Source organism: Budorcas taxicolor, chromosome 2, assembly GCF_023091745.1.
Source record: "Budorcas taxicolor isolate Tak-1 chromosome 2, Takin1.1, whole genome shotgun sequence".
Lineage (NCBI taxonomy): Eukaryota > Metazoa > Chordata > Mammalia > Artiodactyla > Bovidae > Budorcas > Budorcas taxicolor.
The window spans coordinates 179,560,381-179,584,335 of NC_068911.1; the positions used below are offsets into that span (position 1 = coordinate 179,560,381).

The 23,955-nt window shown below is 58.2% G+C and overlaps 1 protein-coding gene across 1 annotated transcript; it reads left to right on the forward strand.

The window, feature by feature from the left end:
* RCC2 (regulator of chromosome condensation 2) lies at positions 1–23,748 on the forward strand. The gene is made up of 13 exons (XM_052657754.1): positions 1–177; positions 1,202–1,487; positions 6,266–6,359; positions 9,261–9,404; positions 12,138–12,269; positions 12,645–12,733; positions 14,169–14,283; positions 16,207–16,373; positions 18,112–18,292; positions 18,572–18,677; positions 19,565–19,637; positions 20,894–20,971; positions 21,597–23,748. Exons 2-13 carry the CDS (start codon positions 1,209–1,211, stop codon positions 21,699–21,701), a joined length of 1,563 nt encoding a protein of 520 aa, XP_052513714.1. The 5' UTR covers positions 1–177; positions 1,202–1,208; the 3' UTR covers positions 21,702–23,748.
* The last annotated feature ends 207 nt before the right edge of the window (positions 23,749–23,955 follow it).

Sequence of the window (23,955 nt, forward strand, 5' to 3'; positions counted from 1 at the left end):
CATGTGTTTCTGTTTTGTGTTGTAGCATTTGTTCTGGAAGCTCGTATTTACATTTTAAGTGTATCTGGTGAGTGGGCTGGAGCCCTCGTCTGGGCCGGGGAGAAAAAAAAGCCCTTCGGTTCGTCTTTTAGCCTCTCCTCTTCCTTTTTCTCTCCGGTTTCTCATCACTCTGAGCAGGTAGGGGCTGAAAATGAAATCGACAGCGATCAGTTTGCGGGGTCTGGGAAAGTTTGTTTTTGCTTTTTTTTCTCCTCTTTTTTTTGAAAGAGGAGAAATGGTAAAAAAAAAAAAATGGGGAAGGGGGATGGGGGAATTGAATGAATAAAAAGGGGAAGGAAGGCGGATCCACGTGGTTTAATCGGAGACAGACAGAGGTCCCATTGTTCAAAATCAATAAAAAGAATAAAAGGGCAGACAGGGCTGAGGCGCGGGGACGCCGGGGAAGGTAGCGGCGGAGCCGGCCACTCGGCAGCTGGGGTCGCGGGACCGGCCGAGCCGCACGCTCGGGGAGGGGCTGAGAGACGGGAGAGCTCCATTAAAGTTCTTATTTTTCGTGTCTGCGAGCAGGTGTTTGGGGCTGGGGGCCAGCTTTATTCGCGCCGCCCCTCACTTCTCCGCGGGGGACAGCCCCCCCCGGGGGGGATTCGGCTTTTTAGGGCCCGAGGTCGGAACCCCCTGGCTGGAGCAGAACTGGGGATTCAGGCGGGCGGTTAAGAGAAGTGCATTTGAGTGGACTTGGGGAGGGGGGCGCGGAGACAAAAGCAGCAGGTGGGGCAGCCGGGGAGGGGTAAGCTCCTTCACCCCCCAGGTGCCGAAGGGGGACCTCTGAAGTGCCCCGAGGCCTTCCGTAATGAAAACCTGGTGGACCAGAGATTTCCTTTTTCTCTCCCATTACTTTCTCGGGCACCGGGCTGCAATTAGGATGCGATGCGGGCAAAGCTAACTTGAGGATGGGCCTTGGGGGCCTCCCATTTATTTGTTCTTTCCTTGAGCGGATTGCAGTCGGGGACCTGGGCTCCCGTGCGGGATTCCCCGGAGGCGGCGCGATTTCCTCCGGGCTCGCCCCCTCTCCGCCCGCCCCGGGGCCGCCACTTCGGGGCGGGCAAGGGAGGAAGTGGAGGCCGCGGGCTCGGCTGGCTCCCCTCCCCCCGCGCGGTTTATAACCCGTCCATTGTGCGCCGCTGCCCCGTGTCTCCTCCAGCGCGACCATGCCCAGGAAGAAGGCGGCGGCGGCCTGGGAGGAGCCGAGCTCGGGCAACGGCACGGCCCGTGCGGGGCCCAGGAAGCGCGGCGGCCCGGCCGGCAGGAAGCGCGAGCGGCCGGAGCGCTGCAGCAGCAGCAGCGGCGGGGGCAGCAGCGGCGACGAGGACGGCCTGGAGCTCGACGGGGCCCCCGGCGGGGGAAAGCGCGCGGCGCGGCCCGCGGCGACCAAGGCCGGCGGCGCGGCCGCGGTCATCACCGAGCCCGAGCATACCAAGGAGCGCGTCGTGAGTGCGGGGCCGAGCCGGGGGGCGGCGGGCGAGGGCCGCGGCGCGTCACCGCGCGTCCCGGCCGGGGGCGGCGGGGCCGGCGCAGGCCGCGGGCTGAATCATCGCCGCCGCCGCGCAACAAAAGGGCGCGGGCCGGGGCCTACCCCACCGCGCGGCCGTTGGCCGTTGGGGCGCGCGCCCCGGGCCCGCGGGGGAGGGGCGGCCGGAGCCCGCCCGCGGGGGTCAGGGCCCCGCCCCCGGCGCCGCGCCCGCGGACGCCCTCCGCCTCCCCGGCGCGCCGCGAAGGGGACTTCTGCAAGTTGTCTCCGGCCGGAGGCGCGCGCGGGGCGCGGAGGCGCGCGCCCTCGGCCGTCCCCGGGCCCCCGCGGCCGCCGGGCAGCCCGGGTGCTGCGGGGGGGGGGGGGGGGTCCCGTCGGCGCGCCCGGGGCGCGGCGATCCTCGCCGGGGCTTTGAGGTTCCCGCCGCCTCGGCTCCGGCGCTCCGGGGGGGCGGGGCCTGGTGGCCTCGGCGCATGCCCCGTGCGGCTCCGCGCGGTCTCGCGCCGCCGGGCCGGCGGGGGGTGGCGGGCTCCGGGGCCCGGCGCGAGGGCGCATGCTCCGGAGAGCCCTCCCCCCTCCCCGAAGTCGGGAACGGGGTCCCCCCCCCCGCCCACCCCCAGAGGTGTCTGAGCTTTGTTCACCGCTTGTGGTCGGAGGGCCCGGGCGCTCCTTGTGGGCTCTGCACAGGTTTCTCCCACACCTCCCGTGGCCTGAATAGGCTTTAATTTGCTCGTTAGAGTTGAATCTTGCAATCTTAGTTAAGGTTGTGACCAGTCCATATGCCTGCAAAACCTTGCACAGCCAGAGATCTTAATCTGGTGTCAGGGGGACGTGTGTTTAGGGAGAGGGCCAAAGCTTTCAGCAGATGCTCAGATAACTCCAAGTAGTGTGAACTTGTACTTGGGGTATAGTCATGGTCTGGAGAGATCCTTTTCTCAGTTCCAACCAGCATGCTTTTCTCCAGGGAAGCTCAGGCAGTATTTAAATGGTTAACAACCAGGCCCTTCTAGGTCCACTTTATAGGTGAGGAAATTGGGGCACAGAGTCTGAGGGCCTGGCCCAAGATCACATGGAGCTAGATTTCCACTGGGCTCAGGGTTTTTTCCTCCTGATGTCATCCTGAACACCTCTGCAGATGGTTAGAGATGCTCTGTAAGCGCCATCTCATCGGAAGGGCCAGTGTGTCGGATGGTGGAGGAGGGTGTTGGAGTGTGTCACCTGGGCTTGGAGACCAGCCCAGGGCAGCGTGTTGAGAAAAGGGGCACGGGGACAGGCATGGCCCTCTGTGTGGGGCTCTGGACGTTTTCCCTCCAGGCTAGAGGGAGCGGAGACGAAGGGCCAGCTGCTGCACTGTCTTCACCAGTGCTTCCAGTGGAAACAGTGGGCGTTTCAGAGCAGTGAGTTTGGTTATCCCGAAGTAGGGGATTCTTACCCTGCTGCTGAGACTGACCCCAGGAGGCAGTCATGGGGAGAGTGTGTGCAGTGAGCTGGCCAGCACCCAGTCCTCAGCTCAGGGCAGGCAAGAGACTGAGGGTCCGACGAGGGATACTCCTCAGTGCTTCATAGCTCAGCCTTTAAGTTCCTTTTAGCATCAGTTGGTCCAAGGCCAGGGCCAGGCTGCCCCATTGCATTCCCAGTGCCTTGCCCTACGTGGGCACTGCCCCTCTCTTGGGTGTGTTCCTGGACTCCAGGGCAAGCACCCAGGAAGCAGTCCTGGGAATCCTGTCTGCTTCTGCAGGCCAGCGACTGTCCTCAACTCGTTTCAGAAAGAGGCTTTTTACTGAGATTTTCGCAAGCCTCGCTGCCCTCCAGGGCTTTTGGAAAGAGGTTTGCATGAGGGCAGCTGCCAGGAGTTGTCTGAAGCCATGCTGCCTTCAGTTAACAAAGCTGCAGGTGTTGGGTTTGTGAAAGATAAACCCCCAATACTTGTATGGTTGAGCGGCAGAGTCGCCTTGAGGAGAAGCTGTGTGCATAAAACATCCTTAGGATTTCAGTCTCAGAAAATGCTCTCTCCGAGGACCTTGGGTTTCTGTGGGGTTGTATCAGATGAGCCTTCTCCAATCCTGCAGTGTCGGTGCAGCCTGAATCCCCTGTGAACTTCACAACCCTGTAGGTAAAGTGAGCAGCCTTGGCTGACTCCTGGAAGACAGCTGAGTGTCGCAGGCTGTCCAGGCCTTTGTAGTTCTTCCAGTGTTGGGTTGCTCAGGTTTTGTGGACCCTGAGACAACTCTGCCTCATCTGAAAGGACCAGATAAATGCAGCTGAAAGCTGAGCTTGGAGCCTGTTTTAGTTGATAGCCCACTAGGGAATTGTTGCTGGCCTTTCTCTGAATGGTCTTGCCTCTGCCGGGAGCGGCAGCTTTCTAAAGGGTTGTATGTTCACAGCTGACTCTCAGTCTTGTAAGCATGCTTCTTGCACTAGGGCAGTAAACATCGCGTTGGACCAGAAACCCCACTTTGTTGCTTGAAGAAGTTCAGTACGTGTGTCTGCCGTGGCCGTTCTTCCGCGGCCCGCAAAATTCCACCCATCCTGGTGGGAGACTGTCTCCCAGCTTTTGTACCACGTCATCTGTAGGCACTGGCAGCATGGCTGCTGATGGCGTCTAAAAACCAGTTTCGGCCCCACGGTGAAGGCCGGGACCCTCTGGGGCTCACAGCCCTGGCAGCCGTCCCTGGGGTGCCCTGCATGGAGCCCTCCCACGTCTGGGGTCTCCCGCGAGTGTGCAGGTTCAGCTGTGTGGCCAAGAGGGGCTTGGACTGTGATCTTTAAGGGATGTTAGAGGAGTTCCAGTCCTTACTTGTATTTTTTATTTCATATCAGGTGGAGGGAAGAATGGAATTAATAGAGAAATAAGGATAGGCAGCCTACAGCAAAGAGTTAGGTAGATAGTGAAGGAATGAGGCCCATGGCATTAAAAACCCAGATGAGGTACCACTCACCCTCCTTCCAGGAACACTGTCACGGGAGGAGACACAGCTGACCAGTTCACCAAGGATTCTCACAGAGTACCTTGGGTTCCCCGAAGGCTTGGGGGGTTGTGTAAATGCTCAGCTGGCTCAGTGACCGCTCATGCAGGTGCTGGCATCTCCAGGTCACAGGAGACGCTTCTGCCCAGGGTGATGGCAGCTAGTTCTGGCGGACTGCAGGTGCCACGACGGCTGCCAGCACTGGTGACCCGTTAGTGTGCTGAGTGCACCGGGGTTTGGAGCGGTTTACCGGTCTCTGCCCACCTAGGGGGTCATGGTCAATTCCGGTCACTTCTCTCCACTGTTCTGGCCTGATAGCTCATTCTGTGGTGCTTAGATTCCTCCTGAGTCTCTGCTGGCCCTCCACACGGACCTGAGAAATGGTGGAGAGCAAGTTGGTAATGTAGGCAGAGACCCAGGGCTGCTCCACCCACGGGGGTTTGACAGTCCCCGATGCTGCTGCTCTCCTGCAGTAGGCCTGTAGAACGTTCCAGCCAGGCCTGCCAGTTAAACAGAGAAGGGGAGATAACCAGGGGAAACTCGGCTCCCGTTCAAGTAATCGGAGTCTGGGTGCTGCGGGGTAGACTACCCTGGTTAAGGTCATTCTCTGAATAATTGAAATGTGGCAAAGTGGCTCTGCAGCCCTGGCTGCCTCGCGGCCCTTTGTACACAGGCAGATGGACCACCTGCCTCCAGCCCCTGCATGCGGCCAGGCCAGCGAGCACGATGGGATTGGGGCGGGGGGGGGGGGTGCCTGTGACGTCAGGTTTAGGTCACAGATCTCCCCAAGTGGAATCCATTGGCCCCCCCCTCAGCCCACACACGCTGGGCTGCCAGGACGCCTCACCAGGGCAGTCAGCGTGTAGGGTTAGATGACTGGATTTGCAGCTGTTTGGTTTGTTTTTTCTCAGAGCCTTCCAAGAACACTTCTCTAAACTGAAGGAAAACCCCTTCTTTGCCTTTAACGCCCTGGAACGGTGACGGTGGGAAGGATGAGAGCAGGACAGGGAGTAACTGCTCCCCTGGCCTGCATGGAGCCGAGTGGAGACTCAGAAGTGATTCTGACAAACGTTGGCCTTAACGAGGGTACCGAGCCGGTCTCAGAGCGAATCCCACCTGGAACTGGACAGTAGCCTCTTGAAGCGGCACATGCTCCTGCGACAGTGGGCGCCTGGCCCTCAGGACAGAGGTGTGCTGGCCCGCAGCCCCCAGCTCTGGGCCAGGAGTGAGGACAGGCCCGCCCGCCCTTCCTCCCTGCAGCGGAGCCCTGGGCCCGGGGAGCTGCTGCAGCCAGGAGCGCCCAGGGAGGGTGGGGAAGGCGCCCGGGCCCCAGGGCCCCAGGGCCACGTGGGGCTCGCTGCGCTGCGCTGATGTCGGGAGGATGCCGCCTTGGCCCCAGGGCCGTGGTTCTAACATGCTCCCTGCATAGCGCGGCAGGCCTCTTGCAGACACCTGTGTGGCAGTCTGCAGAGCCAAGAGGGCGAGTGTCATTTGGCTGCTTTTGCAGTATTTAGCCAAAGATATCTTAAAGAGAGATCGAAGGATGACGCTGAGCCTGGGCTCGACTGATGAGCTGCTGGGAGCTCACCAGTTTCCGCTTGGAAAGCGATGACTGTGCCAGGGCCCCTGTCTGCCATGCAGGCCTCTGGGGCAGGCGCTAATGCTGCACTGTTACTATCATCGTGTTTCATGCTACCGTTGGACAGGTGTGGGAAGTCAGAGCAGCACTGCAAGCTAATTCCCCCCCCCCCCTCTCTCTCTCTCTCTGTAGAAACTTGAAGGGTCTAAGTGCAAAGGGCAGCTTTTGATTTTTGGGGCAACCAACTGGGACTTGATTGGTCGAAAAGAAGTGCCTAAACAACAAGGTATGAGAAATGATGTCTAAAACTAGAAGATACTATCACTGATTGAGTGCTTCCCGTGTGCGTGTGTCCAGTGTGATTGTGGTGGCCACCCGCCAGGTAGGTACTCTGTTTACAGAGGCGCTCAGAGAGGCCATGTGATGGGCCCTGGGCCATACAGTGATGGGACTGGGTTTGAACCCAGGTCTTCAGCAGGACTCTCACTTGGGCACAACTCTGGTTTTGGTAATTCTGTTGAGATAAAAATATAAATATTACCCTCAAATAAGCATTGATACTTTTCCCCCATTTTTCTTTCCATGTCACTTAGCTTCATTAAAATGGAGAGGCTGGTGCTGTGGAATGTCAAAGCGTCCTCAACATGGGTCACGTGTCAAATGTCAGACTTGACAAGACATTTCAGAGGAGTTCATGTTTCTTTGCAAACTGCCAAATGGTTGCAGGAACGGTTTTCACAGAACAAGGAACTATTTGGAGTTGGGAGAGTGGAGAGGTCCCGAGAAGTATCTTGGTCCCCAGATGGTTTCTGAAAGGTGGTGTCTTTCCTTGGGGGGAATACCAGCCCATCCAAGAGGAGTGAGGCTGGCACTTTGCCACATCTTATGGCTTCTTGATTTCACTTGGAAAGATTCCCAAAGTACTTTCCAGCATTGCCCGGTGAACAAATATTTGCACACTGACACTCCCTGGGGCCTCTGGGCAGGCACTGGAGATCATCTCAGTCCATGAAAACAGCAGGCAGGGGCTTTGGTGGCTCAGGGTCCAGCTGAGTTAGAAATGGGCTTGAGCCACTTTCCTGTTGGGGCCAGCGCCCAGCCTTCAGGACCCAGCTGTCTGGGCCCAAGCTGCCTGGCGGCTGGTGGCACCGGGCACCTTTCCTGGGGTGCGATAGCATCAGTCCCCCTGCCAGCTCCTGTGCAGGAGTTGCACTGTTTATTGAAGCTGCTCTTCAGATGAGAGGCCGTGCTTGCAACTAGAGACGCTCGGGGCCCTGGGCAGGAAGTAGGTTCCAGAGGGGAGCCCTTGGTGGAGCAGGGCAGCGTCTGGTTGAAGGGCTGGCGCCCTGCCTGGCCTCTCTCTTCCCTTTTTGTGTTCTCTGAGGCCTACCTTTGCTTCCCAAATGTTTCTCCCTCTGAATGAAACGAAAAATTTGTTTTAAGTCTTTCCGTGTCTTTCGGCTGCCATGACCTTTCCGATGGACATGAAGGGAAGGGAGGGAGAATTAGGTTTCCCACCTGTGTCAAACCTCAAGGGAAGGAGGGTCTCCCCGCCTGCCCCAGCCTTGCCCACCTCTGCAAAGCGACCTTCCCTCCGGAGCCCATGTGCCCTTAGGTGCGCATCGCTGGGCCTCAGACAGGCAGGTGCTCCCTCCTCTCTCGAGACTGCGCAGTGATGGCGTGCTCCCCGACTCGGCCTGGGCCCCGGGCTTTAGTGAGCTCCAGCCTGGCCCACTTGCCTGGACTGCTGCAGTGCCTTTCATTTAACTAGGCTTCCCCTCAAGCTTACTTGGGAGGCCCTGAGAATTCCTGCCTCTCATCTCTCACAAACTGATGACATCTTGGCCTCTGACATCTGTGGAGCTCAGCCAGGGAAGACGCTCTGGCAAATCAGACCTTCTATCGACCGTGAGGGGTCCATTTAGGGCCGTTGGGTCAGCCATGGTGCCTCCTGGCCCTGTGTGCTGTCCACAGACAGGGCGCCCAGCCCTCAGCACAGCCCTGAAGGCCGTCGTTTCTGACTTGCTTTTGTCCAGCCAGTTGCTGGGTCTTCTCTCACCCTGCAGTAGTGGGGCAGTGTTTCCAGGCGGAGAAGCCCAGGGGGTCCTGAGTCGCGCTGGGGAACTTCCCACTTCTGTGGGACACCCTGTGTAACTCCCCTGGAGAAGGAAACGGTGACCCACTGCCGTATTTCTTTACCACAAAGTCCCACGGATAGGAGCCTGGTGGGCTACAGCCTACAGGGCCACAGAGCCAGACTGAGCACACGCGCGCCACATGCGCTGAAAGCGAAAGGTGGCTGCAGTCGTGTCCGACTCCCTGCAGCCCCATGCACTGCAGCCCGCCCCGCCCCTCTGTCCATGGATTGCCCGCGCCCCGCGCCCCATGTGATTCTGAGAGGCTGCGCCTGCGCCCTCTGCTGGCGGGGCGCCTCAGCGTGGGGACTGGGCGGGTAAACAGACTTCCCCCTGGAGCCAGGTGCTTGATGGCCAAGTTGACCTTTCAGTCAGCTCCTGCATCCGTGCCAGTCTGACACAGTTGGTTTGGCAGCAGCTGGTATTTCATGATGAAGGCAACGGCACCCCACTCCAGTGCTCTTGTCTGGAAAATCCCATGGGCGGAGGAGCCTGGTGGGCTGCAGTCCATGGGGTTGCTAAGAGTTGGACAGGACTGAGCACCTTCACTTTCACTTTTCATTTTCATGCATTGGAGAAGGAACTGGCAACCCACTCCAGTGTGACTGCTTGGAGAATCCCAGGGACGGGGGAGCCTGGTGGGCTGCCGTCTGTGGGGTCGCACAGAGTCGGACACGACTGAAGCGACTTAGCAGCAGCAGCACTATTTCATGAAAGTCACCACAGGCCTAGAAACAGCTCGTTTTTCTGAGCCTCCAGTTGAGAGTTAGGCCAGAGGTTGGCCACACCCTGTCCATTAATAAGGGGAAGTGGGGCTGTGAAGGGGGCCTTGTGCCTGGAGCAGCACGTGGGGAAGCCTCAGGGCGGGAAGCGGGAAGCGCAGTAGGCTGGGCCGAGGCGGGCAGGCTGCGGGGGAGGGCGGCGCGGGCGGGGCCTCCCCACCCCCGGGAGGCGCCCCCGGGGGTCCTGGGGGGCGGTGGGGCCCCCAGGGCGGCTCTCCCCGGCAGTTGAGCTCGGGGGGTGTCTGACACGCGGTCCTTCCCTCCCCACAGCTGCTTACCGCAACCTTGGTCAGAACCTGTGGGGGCCCCACAGGTATGGGTGCCTGTCGGGGGTCCGGGTGCGGACGGTGGTTTCGGGGTCGTGCGCCGCCCACAGCCTCCTCATCACCACGGAAGGGAAGCTGTGGAGCTGGGGTAAGTACCCGGCGTCGCGGTAACCCACGGAGCGGGGCGCGCCGGGGGCTCGCGGCCTCCGTCCTCTGGGTGGAGGACCCTCAGCTGCCCCCGCTCCTGTGTGTCCTCTCTTCCCGACGCCCAGCCAGCCTGCCCCCAGAGCACGCCGCTGGTCTCTGCCCTCCTGCCTGGTTTTGAGCGGTTCGCCCCCGCTTTCTCGGCATCCTCTTTAAGCAGCCCTCTCCCGAACATTCTGACTGAACCTGCAGCTTTCTGAGATCGAGGGGCCTAGAACTGAATCCTGTCCTATTTTAGGCTTGCGGTCCCCCCAGCACCCAGCACAGTATGACGTAGACCTCTGTTCCTGCCACTTTAAATGCCACCAGCTTTCCCATCCGCCACGCGGTGACACCAGCCCAAGTCTCTGCCCGGCTGTTCCGCAGTTCCTTACTCCGTTTGCCCAGTTAACGCTCCAGAAGTCATCTGCTTGCCCTGCTCCTGGACTCCCTGGCCTGGGTGCGGGGGAGCTGTCCCTGTCTCTTCGCCTCCCTCCCATTGCAGGGTCCCCTGCAGCGGGCTTCTGTGCCAAGAGCCCGATTCCTCTTGCAGATCCTTCGTGCAGGCTCTGGCTGAGGCTCTGTCTCGTCCACGCCCTCTGCTGGCTCCGAGACTCTTCTTTCCGCGGGGGGTGTTGGCATTGATCCTCACCCTTTGTTTCTGGCCCTTTGGCTAGCTTTGCGTCCATATGACTGCATTTTTATTTTGGGCTGTTTGAACCATTTTTTGCAATTTCATGAGCGGCTGTACCAAAGTCCAAATACATTAACATCTGTTGTCTTCCCTGCACTCTGCTAATTTTGTGATTCTGTTGAAAAAAAGCTAAGCAGTGTGTCTGGCCCAAATTTAAACTTTGGAGTTTCTTGGTGACACAATGGCACTGCCACGCTTTTCACTTTCTCCTGGTGGGCACCGAGCTCTGTCTCTCCCCCAGAACGTTCCTCCTGCTCACTGTCTCCAACGCTGGATGCAGCCTCCTGTGTCGGGGTCCCCAACTTCAAGGTGTCTTTCTCATCTTTCTGCTGAATTTCACTCATGTGGTGTTTCTGAAAATGTCCCCTCTCTTGAACCTGTGGGCAGAGAATGATTGAAAAAGCTGTGCCCCAGAACCAAGATGTGTCCGATGAGCAGACTTGTCACTGTGGGGCAGGGCAGGGCCGGGGGGACGAGCTACAGGGGGTGTCCCGAGTCCACGGTGAGGCCCGGGAGCATTAGTGCAGGGGCCTGGAACTCACGGGGTCTGCATGTGCCAGCCACCTGGGCCCCTCATGTTTGCAGAGGAATTGTGCCCCAGCTTGTTCTTGCCTTTCACACTGAACTTGGGCAGTTTCCACTTGACGCTGGTGTCCCTCTGTCCCCCTGGAGCACCGTAATCAGAGCCTGAGGATGGTTTTCCTCTTGTAATGGCAACCAGTCACCCCTTCCTGAGCCCTGTCCAGGCCAGCTGGGGCTCACCTTTGCGGCTTTCCTCGCCCCCTTTCATGACTGCAAGGTCAAAGTTCATTGTTGGGGAAGGATATGGAAACCTCCCATGGTTTCCAAATTGCCTGGTTTTCTGGCCCCATAAAATCTCCCAAAATGTTTATTTACAAGTGTGGTTCTTAGAGAGACCTGGGAGAGGCCCACCGAGCGGTTTAGATTTGGAACTACTGTGACCTGAGTTGAAAGCTTAGGTAAGATGAAGGGCAAGCCAGCCTTCTGGCCCACCCAGCCCTCCATGTTTGCTTGGAGCTAAAAGGCTCTGTTAGGGGGTGGGTGTGGGTGTCATGCTCAGTCATGGGTGACTGTGACCCCAGGGACTGCGGCCCGCCAGGTTCTTCTGTCCATGGGATTTTAAAGGCAAGAATACTGGAGTGGGTTGCTATGCCCTCCTCCAGGGAATCTTCCCGACCCAGGGTTCAATCCTGTATCTCCTGAATTAGCAGGCGGGTTCTTTACCACTGTGCCACCTGGGAAGCCCTGGGAGGCTGTGCAGTGCAGGGGGCCGGGCAGGGCTCAGCCTCCTGGAGTCTTCCTGCCCCGATTCCATGCTAGCACAGCCCAGAGGTGGAGGGGGCCCGTGTCCAGGGAGAGCCTGTGTTCAGAGCTCTGTGTTCTGGCCTTGGGCCATCGCTGGGGTTCACATGGCTAAGGGTCCTGTGAAGGCTGACCGGCAGGAGGTAGGGTTGGAGAGAAGGGCAAGGTCTACGGTAAACGCCCAGAGCACTGCGGGAGTCAGACTCCTGCGAGGCAGGTGTTACTGTCTTAAAATACCTCAGAGTGGAGCGGATGAGGGGATTGGCGTCTGGCAGGAACGGGGAGAAGTGAGAGCTGTGAGTTTCCATGAGCTCGTCTGCTCGTGTGTGACGTCCTGGCTGAACCTGCTTTGTATCATTTCCCTGGAGGACAGAGCTGACGAAAATGCCAGGATGGGTCCCAGCCCTGCCCCAGAAAAGAGGGTCAGAGCAGGTGAGGTGGTGGCTGGCGGCTGCCCGCAAAAGTGACTCTAGGGACGGCTCTGCACATCTTACCTGGCCCCCCAACTCTACCCGGCGGCCTTGAAAGGCTGGCATCGCCTGCAGCGCCCGGCTTGCTGTCGCCCGCCTCTCGGCTGCGGGTTTGGGGGGGTGCCTCTTGGGAGACCCCGATTCGCCCTGTGGCTGCTCTGGCCGCCATGTCCCTCCCTCCCGCTATATCTGCCCTGCTCCTGACCCACAGGGCGAAATGAGAAGGGGCAGCTGGGCCATGGTGACACCAAGAGAGTCGAAGCCCCCAGACTCATCGAGGGGCTCAGCCACGAGGTGATTGTGTCTGCGGCGTGTGGGAGGAACCACACCTTGGCCTTGACGGGTAAGGAAGGGCCACTTCCCTCCAAATGGGGTCAGAGGCCAAACAGTCCAGCTGGGTTGGGGGTGGAGCTGCCCCTGTGACTCATGGTCACAATCATAAAGATGCCCAGGGAGCCTGGTGGGCAGCTTCTCAAGGCATCGTGAGCCGCACCCACGGGTGTCAGTGGCCAAGGCTATGGGGGGGTGGGGGGGGTCTGTGCCGGGCAGTGGCTCTGCTCTGAGGTGTCCGCCCTACCCCCTTGTGGAAAATTGTCTCACTTGCGTTCTTCCTGGCAAAGGAGCTGTTTTTCTGATTTTCCAGCCTTTGATTCTCAGTCTCGTTCAGGGTCCTCAGCGTTGTTTTCCCTTTGCTAACGATGTCGTTTTCTCCTTCCAGAAACGGGCTCCGTGTTTGCCTTTGGAGAGAACAAGATGGGGCAACTGGGCCTCGGCAACCAGACCGACGCCGTGCCCAGCCCCGCGCAGGTGCCGCCCGCGCCCCCCCCTTCAGGGCCTCTGCTCCTCTCTGTTTCGGGGCTGGGTTTCCTGGGGGGGATCAGGCATCTTCCTGGGGGAGATCAGGCATCTCTCCCCCTGTTTGAGTTGCTGGCAAGGGGCCTCTGCTCCTCTCTGTTTCGGGGCTGGGTTTCCTGGCGGGGGGATCAGGCATCTTCCTGGGGGAGATCAGGCATCTCCCCCCCTGTTTGAGTTCCTGGCTCCTTTCTAAAAGCAGGGTCTCGATGCTTTGAGTGGATCAGGTTTAATAGACAGCCACAGTTGAAGAACGTCCTAGAAACAGTTTTTTATTCCGACTGGAAATAATCTGTTCCAGAGGCCTGTGTGAAGCCTGTTCTGTTCTGCAGTGAGAATTGTTCCATGGATGTGATTTGTCTTTGTCTGAAAATACTTTTGAGTTTTGACCTCGTAACAAGTGACTTGCCAGGTGCTCAGCACACAAATAGGTTAGGTCATCTCTTGTTCCTGAAAAACTCTGGAGTCAGCTGGGGGCTGGGATTTATACCTAAATATTGAACTTCTGCCATAAGGCAGCAGGAGGCTCCTGAGTGTCTTTTAGGGGAGGGACTTTGACGTCGTAGTCTGAAAAAGAGACCTTGGACAAATACACCTGTCATTTGGAGGACTTTCGAAATGTTTTGTCGGCCATTTGCTCTGCAGTGGGATGAAACTGCTTCAGAGTGAGCCAGGCCGGGTCAGAGCCCGAGGCTCAGCGCCCCCTCTCAGTCTCATCGCCTTTTCCCATGGTTTCCTGCAATGCTGACACTGCTCGCCCCCCAGTTTCTCCAGTCTGGCTTCCCCAGGCTGATGAGTTTGCAATAGAGAATCTTAAGCGCTTTCTTAGATTTGTGTCCAAACCCCATGTTAAATTACTCAGGGCCTTTGCTGTCTTCTTCCTCCTAATTTCAGACCATTATATTTTCTATTCACACCTTCAGTTAAGGCGAATTAGCCAGCAGCTCTTAAAGTGGTAAAAGAGAACGTAAACCAGTTCTTTTTACTGGTTAGCAGTAACGCTTATGAAAGCTTTTCTTTTTAAAGTCACCCGACATCCGAGGTAGTGACGAGAGGGAAATGTGGGGGCTAAATGTGATTCTGGTTTGTTTCCTTGGACCCTCTTGCCCACAGCCCCAGTCAGTTGAATTCAGCGTTCACTGGGCACTAGAATGTGTGAGGCCCCCCGTTTTGAGGGTTAGAGAGACCCAGGGACATGATTTGCCTATCTGTGAACTGATTCTGTACTGGGCGGTGTTTCTTTACATATGTGCAAAGCCTTCGCCTTCAGCATTGTTGAGTCCATTAGAAATCCTTAGTAGCCTAGTAATTGTTTCACACCAACCTGTGGAGACTTTATCAATCTTTAAAAAAAAAAAATGTCTGAAAGTCTGCTGTCTTTTCTTTTCAGATAATGTACAACGGCCAGCCAATTACCAAAATGGCCTGTGGGGCGGAATTCAGTATGATAATGGACTGCAAAGGGAACCTCTATTCCTTCGGGTGCCCTGAATACGGTCAGCTGGGTATGCAAGCACATTTTTAAAAAGCTCTGTGATATAACTGTATGTTTAAAACCAGCAGTCAGTGTGGGGCTGCACACACATGGTAGAAATGTGGGTAATTGATCGCAGATAATGGCCTTGATCCATTAAGTGGATGTCCCGTTTGTGGACCAGCATGTCGTAACTCACGGGGCTGTGGAGTCCGACAGGGACTTGCCTTAATGAAAGTCAGGGCGTGAGTCTGTCAAAGGATTTTTTTCTCATTTGGGAATTCATTTTTATATAAAATGATTTCAAGGTTTTTTTTTTCTTTACCAATTTTTAATCAAACCTATGTTCATTCATTTTCGTGTTTAAAGACTGGCCTTTATCGAAAGTGAGGAAATTATACAAGAGTAAGGTGGTTTTGAACACCCTGGCCTGGCCACTGTTTCAGGTATACGGAAGAGCCAAAATCATTTGAAAGTAGGATTCCCTTCCGGATTTTCAGCCCTAAACAGAACGGATGAAATTGGCTTACATTTCACTGAGTAGAAAAGTCAGACTCAGAAGGAACCGGCAGTGAGTGGAGTGACTCCTTTTGGAAAAGTCCTGCTTTCCCAAGGTCTCCATTTGCCCTCCCCGGCGTCTCCCAGCCCCTGGCGGCGCGGCGCGGGCGCCCCCTGCTGGCCGCTGGCGCGCGGGCTCCTCGGCGCCCGCCCGGGGCTGCCGGGGCTCCGCGGCACTTGGGCGCGGGGCTGGGAGGCGGTATAAATAGACTCAGGGAACAGCGCCTTTGTGAAACTAAATATACCTTAGTCAGAAGTGAGTGAGCAGGAACAGCCCCGTGCACACGCCTCTTGGTTGCCAGGGAGTTGCCAGAGCCTGCCGGAGAAACCGTCTCCGTGGCGTGGGCGCCGGTGCCGGCCGGCGAAGCGCCGGAAGTGAGCCTCCGGCCTGCTTCCGGAAACGCCGCGGGGCGCCGGAAGTGAGCCCCCGGCCTGCTTCCGGAAACGCCGCGGGGCGCCGGAAGTGGGCCTCCGGAAATGCCGCGGGGCGCCGGAAGTGAGCCTCCGGCCTGCTTCCGGAAGCGCCGCGGGGCGCCGGAAGTGAGCCCCCGGCCTGCTTCCGGAAACGCCGCGGGGCGCCGGAAGTGAGCCTCCAGCCTGCTTCCGGAAACGCCGCGGGGCGCCGGAAGTGAGCCCCCGGCCTCCGGCAACGCCGCGGGGGCAGCCCCGCTCTTCCTGCCTCTTCAGGCGGCCGGCGGGTAGGTGCTCCCTCCGGGACGTGTGGCGTCCTTGGCGACGGCGGCGGCTGATGTTGAGTGAGCAACTCCCGGGCGCCCGTCCCCGCTGCGGCGGGATGCCTAGACGCCCGGGCTCGTTAGGCTCGCTGAAACGGGCTCTGGGGGACTGGCCTCGTCTGTGTCTGTGGAGCCCGTTAGTCTTAACTCCGCAGCTTGTTGGAGAACCCGCCCTCAGTCCCGTTGTCTGAAGCCAGGGTGGTCCCGGGGAATTAGAGCTTGAGTTGTGAGCTGTGCACGCGCCCCCGCGACAGTTTCCGCGTCAGCGCAGCAGAGACAGCAGCGCGCCTGGTTCCGACAGCCACTCTAGTATCTTGGGTCGCTGGGGCGGGTTGGCCTTTCTGGCCTGTGGAGGGCCCTCGGAGGCCCCGACGTGGGCACGGAGCAGTTCAGCCTATGGGTATGAGGAGCCTCCCACGTGTCTGGCCCCAGCCCAGCCCTAGCCGCGCAGACACAGGGGTTTGGGTGTTTCTTATTGTGATTTCTGTTCATTTTTTAAAGTAACTGCTTTCAACCCACAACATCAATTCCATACCCTGGATATGCCTCAGATAGGAGGATGCTACCTTGGCTGACCAAAGTCCCCGTGAGGCCCGGCTAGACTGGACAGGTGCCCTGCGCCCTGGTCCCTGCTGACTGACGGCTACCTCTGGTCACTGCAGGTCACAACTCGGACGGCAAGTTTATTGCCCGGGCGCAGCGGATAGAGTATGACTGCGAGCTAGTGCCCCGGCGCGTAGCCATCTTCATCGAGAAGACAAAAGACGGCCAGATCTTGCCTGTCCCGAATGTGGTGGTGCGGGACGTGGCCTGTGGCGCTAACCACACGGTAAGGCTTCAGTGTTTCTCACCTCAGTGGAGACCCTGGGCTTTGCAAAGCAGATAACAGCCCCTGGCCGCCTGGAGGGCTTCACACCGTCAGATGTCTGGGGGCGTCATTTTCATCTGCCAGCTTCCGCATGGCGTTCACAGACGGGGCTGAGTGAGCAGACTTTGGGTTGGGGTCACACAGGAAGAGTTTTCTGTTTTTGTCTTGTGTCATGTCTTTCCAGGTTGATGGTATCTCAGGGCGTTGAATGGATTCAGTCACTGAGGGTGTTTCCTTAAAGGCCGATTTAGATCAAGGCGATGGAACTTCTGCATGCGCGTCTTTCTACCTCAGTTGCCTTCCTGTGGCTATTCTGCCTGAGACTTGGGTCTCATCTCCCTTGTCCTGCTAGGAGTTCAGAGACGGGCTAGTCTCCTGTTCATGGGCAACTGGCGGTGTGACCTCAGGACTGGGCACCTTCGGTCCCTTCTAGTCCAACGGCTGCTTCTCTCATACAGTGTAATCAGAAGAAATAGATCTTACTCACTCAGGCCTCTGATCTCAAATCATGTTTATAGGTTCTACATTTACATGATTCAAACACCGGACATCAAGGAGACTGGAGAGAGGAAGATGGGTTTTTTAATTGAAGTATAGTTGGTTTATCACGTGCTGGTTTATGCTTTACAGCAGAGGGATTCGGTTATACGTGTTCTTGTGTCCTTTTCCGCATTCTTTTCCATTACGATTTGCTACAGGACAGTGACTGCTGTCCCCTGTGCTACAGTTGGCCTTTTTTGTCATCTTCTTGTTGTGTGTCTGCCAATCCCAGACTTGGAATTTATTCCCCTGCCCCCACCAGCCCCACTTCCCCTTTGGTCACCGTGAGTTTGTTTTCTTGGTCTGTGAGTCTTTCTGTGTCATAAACAAGTTCGATTTTGTTGTATTCTGGATAAGTGATGCCCTGTGGGCTTTCTCTTTCTGACTTCATTTCACTCCGAGTGGTCATCTCCAGGTCCCCCCACGCCGCTGCAGATGACATGATTATTTTGATGGCTGAGTAGTAGCTCATTGTGTATGTAACCCCCCCTTTTTTTTTCAGAAGAGGAATTGGTGTTTTAGTTAAAAAGATTTTTTTTAACTTATTTAAAGTTACACTGGAGTGTAGCCAATTAACAGTGTTATGTTCATTTCAGGTGCATTCTCCCCTAAACTCCCCTCCCTTCTAGGCTGCTACATAAACACCTGGTTTATCCATTCATCTTCCTTGTTTATCCATTCAACTTCCATGTCTTGCTTGTTGTCAAGAATGCTACAGTGAACACCGGGGTGCATATAAAGACGGGTTTAAATTGTTGACTTGTCACCACGCGCACTGCGCCTGTGACCAAGTGGAGGTCAGCTGTGTGATGTGGACCTGCCTGAAGGAGAATGAGAGGTGGGCAGGGCTCTTCCTCCGGACTCTGCAGTGGAGTCAGGGCTGAAAGAGGAAGTGGAGTGCAGTGGCCTGCCCTAGAGACATCGCTGTAATGGGGGAAAGGGGAAGACTTAAAACCTGAACAGCCATGTCTTAGGAATGGCCGAGGAAGCAGCAGGCATCCTGGCTGTGCTGCACCTGCTGGCAGGCCGCTCCCCCGTCCGCGGCAGGCAGAGGTCACCTCGGTGTGTCTGCCCTTTGCCCTCAGCTGCGGCCGCAGACTCGCAGAGCAGCAGCCCCCTGCGCGTCCCGTCCCAGCGCTGTGCTCTCTGCCTCCTGCAGCTGGTCTTGGACTCCCAGAAGCGGGTCTTCTCCTGGGGCTTCGGTGGCTACGGCCGGCTGGGCCACGCCGAGCAGAAGGACGAGATGGTCCCCCGCCTGGTGAAGCTGTTCGACTTCCCAGGGCGTGGGGCGTCCCAGATCTACGCCGGCTACACCTGCTCCTTCGCTGTCAGTGAAGTAGGTCAGTGATCATTCCTTGTCTGGGCCTTGGGAGGAAGGCGCCCAGAGTCCCAGTTTTCCTGCCTGGCTGCGTGCTCCACTGGGGAGACCCGTGGCCTCTGCCGTGGTTGAGACCAGGGACCTGATTTCATCAACCGCCCAGGCCCTGGCCAGAACTCTCTGTTGCCCCTCAGGCCTCGCGGGTCCCCTTCCTCTCCTCCTCTCCTTGGATGCTGCTGAGATGAGGAGTCATTCAGCCCCTGAGAGACGGTGACAGTGGGGGCATGTTTCTCTTCCCCAGGTGGTCTGTTTTTCTGGGGGGCCACCAACACGTCCCGGGAGTCCACCATGTACCCGAAGGCCGTGCAGGACCTCTGTGGCTGGAGAATCCGGAGCCTGGCTTGTGGGTACGTGACCGTGTCTCCCGTAAGCGGGACGTCTGCCCCTGCCCTGGGCATGGTGGACACACCTAGATGGTGTCCTGTCCCTAGAGGGCTCCACTCTTCCATTGGGGTGTCAGGTGCCCCGAATTCCAGAGTCTGGAGGGGAGGGACTCCGCTCAGAGCAGGGGGCGTTGGGAGGTCCTTGGACAGGTGACTCCCTCTCCTGCTGCTGCAGAAAGTCACTGAGGGCTTCACTCTTCAAAGATGGTGGGCTCTATCCGTGTTGCAGGTTCACAACCCTATGTAGTTGGGACATTTTAAGTTACCGTGACACAGTGGGAATGAGAAAGTGACTTTAAGTCAGTGGTGTTCTGTTTGTTTTGAGGGTACTTGTTGAGCCATGCAGCACTTCTCGGGGAGGAGTTTGGTGATGTCCGTTACCTGCTGGGTTTGGGGGAGGTGGCTCTGTAGTGCTTGGGTCGCTGTGGCCCTGATCTGAAGCCTGTGGCCCCGCCCAGCTTCCTGTCCGGCAGGCTCCACCCCTTCGGAGGGAGCTCTTCGTCCTCGTTTGGTGTCTCTTCCTTTTCCCACCGTGTTTGTTCCTCTTAAAGGGACCGCCTGCCGCAAGGGCCTGAGAGCTAAGGGTGGGCACGGGGTGGGGAGACGGGGGCCCGTGTTTCCGGGTGCTGAGGGCCTCTCCTGTCTGCGTCTGCTCCAGACAGTGGGCTTCAGGACGCGCTCCTGGCCCCGTGCTGTGCTGTCGCAGATGGAGGCTTAGTGGGGCCAGCTTGGTTTTATGCTGGTAGGTTCGCGCCTTGCAGGGAGCCCACGAAAGCGCCTGGGGCTGCTGGGTGGTGGGGTGCAGGGCTGGACTGCTGGACGCCTGGCTGACAGCTGCTGCCCGTTTGCAGGAAGAGCAGCATCATCGTGGCTGCGGACGAGAGCACGATCAGCTGGGGCCCCTCACCGACCTTCGGGGAGCTGGTAAGCTGGTCCCTGCCTGGTGGGCAGAGCCCTGCTCGGGCTCCTGAGTCACGCAGGAAGGAGGAGTGCATGTGTGCGCGTCTGTGTTCTTGGTGCATGCAGGCCTGCAGTGTCGCTTCAGCTTTCAAAGATGAGACGGTTTTTTGAAAGTCTTTTCTGGCCACATTGTTGGTGGAAACTGGGAAGTCGCAGGTCCTGTCTCCCCTCACGCTGTGTAAACGGTAATTGTGGGATGACGCGATAGGAGAGAGGGTGGTTGCTCTTCGCTCTCCCCAGGAGGGTTTCAAGCTACAGGATCAGCGTGCCCTCCTAAACCGCGGGGCCAGCAATGACCATGTTCCGGTCTTCCTGGTTTCCAGCCTCTGAGGTCATTTGGGGACATTGTTCCCTCATTTTTCCCAATAAGTTTGTCTGTGTTCCTGCTTTTAATCTCAGTTACTGGACTGATTAACCTTCCCCACACACTTGGCCTTCTCACCCAAAGCTTCTGCGTGTGGTGAGTTCTTAACTTTCAATGTCTTCATCAAGAACAGCTGGGCTGGGGCTCACCCTGATGCCCGCCTGTTCTCTTTGCGGTTTGGTCGTCAGCCTGGCTCTTGTGTTTCCTTCTGGGAACGAGGCCTGTTTCCTGTCCCCCTGTCATGGGTATGGGGCGCTGGGGTGCTTCTCGACCCCTGTGCCGTCTCAAGGGCCGGTGGCCCTGAACATGCCTTTTCCTTGGGGCCGTGCAGTGGAACCTTGAAAGAGATGAGAACCTGGCCGTCTTTACGGGCCGTTCTGAGAGAAGATGTCCCTAGCATCTGTCAGAAACAGACTCCGAGTGTTGATTTGGAGGCTTGGAGGGAACAAGGTGGACTTTGGGTCCCCCTCTCAGAGTTGAGGAGCCCGTGAGGCCCTTGGCTGGCAGCAGAGGAAGCTGGCCCCCCGTGGGGGCCCTTGTTTGAGCTGGGCTGGAAGGCCCTCACACCGTAGCACGTACTGTGCGCCCCCTGCACCCCCATCCCCAGGCTGGGCTGTGCCTCCGTCCCGTGTCCTGGAGTCCCTGCTGATTGTGGACACAGGTGGGGACGGGGACAGCCAGCACCCGTGGCCTAGGGCCCCTGAGGGCCGAGGCCGCCTTTCCCCTGTGTTCGCCGTGCTGTCTGAGATGGCGGGGCTCAGCCACAGAGGCCCTGGGTCCGTGGGAGGCTCAGGCAGGCTGCCCTGGTGCCGGCTTTCCGGCTGGTATTCGTGAGCATCCCTCTTCACCTCACCAGGGCTACGGGGACCACAAGCCAAAGTCTTCCACGGCAGCTCAGGAGGTGAAGACGCTCGACGGCATCTTTACGGAGCAAGTGAGTGGGGCGCCCTGGGGAGCAGGGAGAGAAGGTGGGCCGGGCCGCGCTCATCTGCCTTTGCCCTCTGCACGCTGCCTGGTCTCGGCTGCCGCCTCCCTGTGCCCACCTCTGGGGCTTTCTGGTGGGTGACCAGGCCGGCACAGAGGCGAGCCGCACGCACCCTGAGGGCCGCTGGCCACGGCCCAGCCACAGCCAGTTTGCTCTGGTGCGGGGCCTGCTCCTGTCTGCATCTCGCCTTCCCCTGAGGCTGTGGGGCAGGTGGTGGGGTGAGGCCCCTGCGACTGGCCCTTCGGGCACCAGCCCTTGTTGCTGAGGCGCGGGGTGCTTGTCCTTCCCACGAGGCAGGGCTGTGGTTCAGAGAGGCAGAGGGAGCCGCTGGCTTCTGCCGGCCATTGCTGTCCGGGCCTGCTGGGGCCCCAGATGGTCGGCGGCGGTCTCACCGACACTGGGGGTCCTCAGTCAGGGCCCTTTTGAACTCTCCAGGGTGCTTCCGCTTTGACCTCTATGCTGACCCCTGGCCAGCCTAGCTTCCCAGTGTCCCACGGTCAGCCTTGGGCTTGTCATCCCCAAACTCAGTGCCTGGCTGATGCGCCCTTGCCCACCCGGTGCCCGTGTCCCCTAGGTGGCCATGGGTTACTCACACTCCTTGGTGATTGCAAGAGACGAAAGTGAGGCGGAGAAGGAGAAGATCAGGAAACTGCCAGAGTACAACCCGCGGACCCTCTGACGCCCCGGAGCCCCCGCTCCACACCTCTTGCGGCAGCTGTCACGGCCACTTGCACTGGGATGGGAAGTCCAGCGAGGCGTTTCAGGAGCGAAAGCTGACCGAAGGTGCACTTCTGTCAGACTCCCTGAGGCTCCGTTTTATAAGTGATTCAACGCCGACTGCCTTTTCTGTCTGCTTTCCAAAGTGGGTATTTTTTTCCCCTCTCCTTGATGTTTAATTAAAATATTTGCTCATAGTAGACTTACCATTCCTACGAAAGAGGCAGAAACTTTGAGCAATCTAGGCTTTTTTTTTTTAGGTTCCCCATCCCCCGCCCCGTACACTTCTCAAAAACGCCCCTTTCCATTGTGGTGAGCATTGTGAGCCCGGCGGGTGCCGCCTGGGACAGGTCTCTCTGTGCTCAAAAAACACATCACTCGTGGGAGCGGCAGTACCGTTCCCGGTGGTCCCCGCGTGCTCAGCAGCACCCGGCCCGCCGCCTTCTCGCTTTTCCTTCTGACCGGCCGCGTGCGCTCTGCCCCTCCCCCTGGCTGCCTGTAAGCCCCGTTGCCTTCTGGCTGTGACATTAATAGAACCTGCCGTTCCCCCCCGGTGGGGGCTCGTGGATCTGTGTTTAGCCATTCATATCTACTTTAGCTGTCAAGTCCAAATGGAAACCAGGTGATCGTGGAACCAGTGGGGACTTGGGGGTGGACAGACGTGGTTCCAGATGCGGTTCGAAGGCTCCCGTGAGCTGGGGCCGCCTCGCCAGCACCTGCCGTTGGAGGCCGGCTAGCAGGACGGTGCGTCTGGAGTCCCTGCGCAGGAGGCTCGTCCTCTCTGTCCCGGCCTTCATCACCTGCGTGTTTCTGTCTTGATCCCGAGCCCCTGGCTGGATCCTGCTGCAACAGCCCAGTCTGTTTCCGAGGCCTGGGTTCTTCCACAAACCCAACTCTCTAGCCACGTTTGCTTGGCTGTGCTACCAAATAGTTGGGATTGTGGAAGAAGTCCCCTTCCCCGAGTCAGCGCAGAGGCTGCGACCGGCTCCCCGCAAGTGCCCTGCGCACCAGCATGTCCCTGGCGCTGCCTGAGTTACGAGGTGCCTTTCCTGGAGCCCTCCTCTTGCTCGGACCCGAGAGAGGTGGAGGCCCTGGCCAGGTCCGTGGTCTCTGGAGGGTCTGGACTGGTTTGGGTGCTTTAAAATAGCCGTTTGGGTCAGTGGTGCTTGTGGGGAGACGGGGGAGAGGTGCAGTGTGAGGTTAGGTGGAAGGGAAAGTTCAGTATTTCTCTTTTTTATTATTCTTGCTTCGCTTTTGTTACCGTTTTTGTCTCGATGTTAAAATGCCAAAAATGACTAGTCGTTGCTTTTCCTCTCCTCGTCCCTCCCGCCCCGTCGCTCCTGACGGCGGCTCCCTCCTCCACAGGGATGTGGCAGCGCCTGTCCTGGCCAGCCCCGAGGCCTCGCGGCAGGAGGCCAGCCTGCATCTGTGCTAAGGTTTAGTCTGACTTCATGCTCGTCTCTGCTGTCTGTGTTTATAGTCCAGGGGAGAAGCTTCTGCAACTCCAGAGCTTCTGCTAAACTAACCTGATTTGTCCAAATCACCCTCTAATCACCATCTCTGACTCAAGCTTCCCCGTGTAGAGCCCCTCGGTTTCCCCCGACAGAGCTCTTCCTGAAGCGGGCCTGGCGCCCACGCTCCTGGACCGTGTGCGGCTCCCTGGGGCTGTGCGCCCACCCAGGTCCTGGCCCACGCCGCGGGCTGGAGCAGGAAAGGGATGTCCCCTCCACGTGAGGCTGCCCTGTTCTCTCCCAGTCACTGCTTGGAGCTCAGAATAGTAAAATGAACTTCTAACCGGGAAAACCCCTTAGAACAGGGAACTGGGAGACAGCTCGGCCCGGGGCGTGGCTGTGGCCCCAGACCCGTCTCCCAGCTCTGGAAGGAGGCTGGACGAGGAGCCTGGGCGTGAGGGGAGAGCCCAGGGGGAGGTGGTGGTTCGTTGAAGGTGCCTGGTTTAGTGCTCTAATTGTCCTTTTTTATATATATATTTCTTGGAGTAAACATTTTAAATAAACGGCATCGTTGTTTGCTCTGTTTCGGCTTCTGCATTTCTCTTTCAGTGGAACAAGGGGAAGGACACAAAAGTGCTTCCCAACGTGCCCCTCCGCAGCCCCGACTCCGGGCCCCCCAGAGCCCCGGGCTTCAGAGTGTAGGTTTTAGCCCTGTGTGGGTGGGGAGGTGGGTGAAGCCCCCCTGCTGTCCCTGGAGGCATGCGA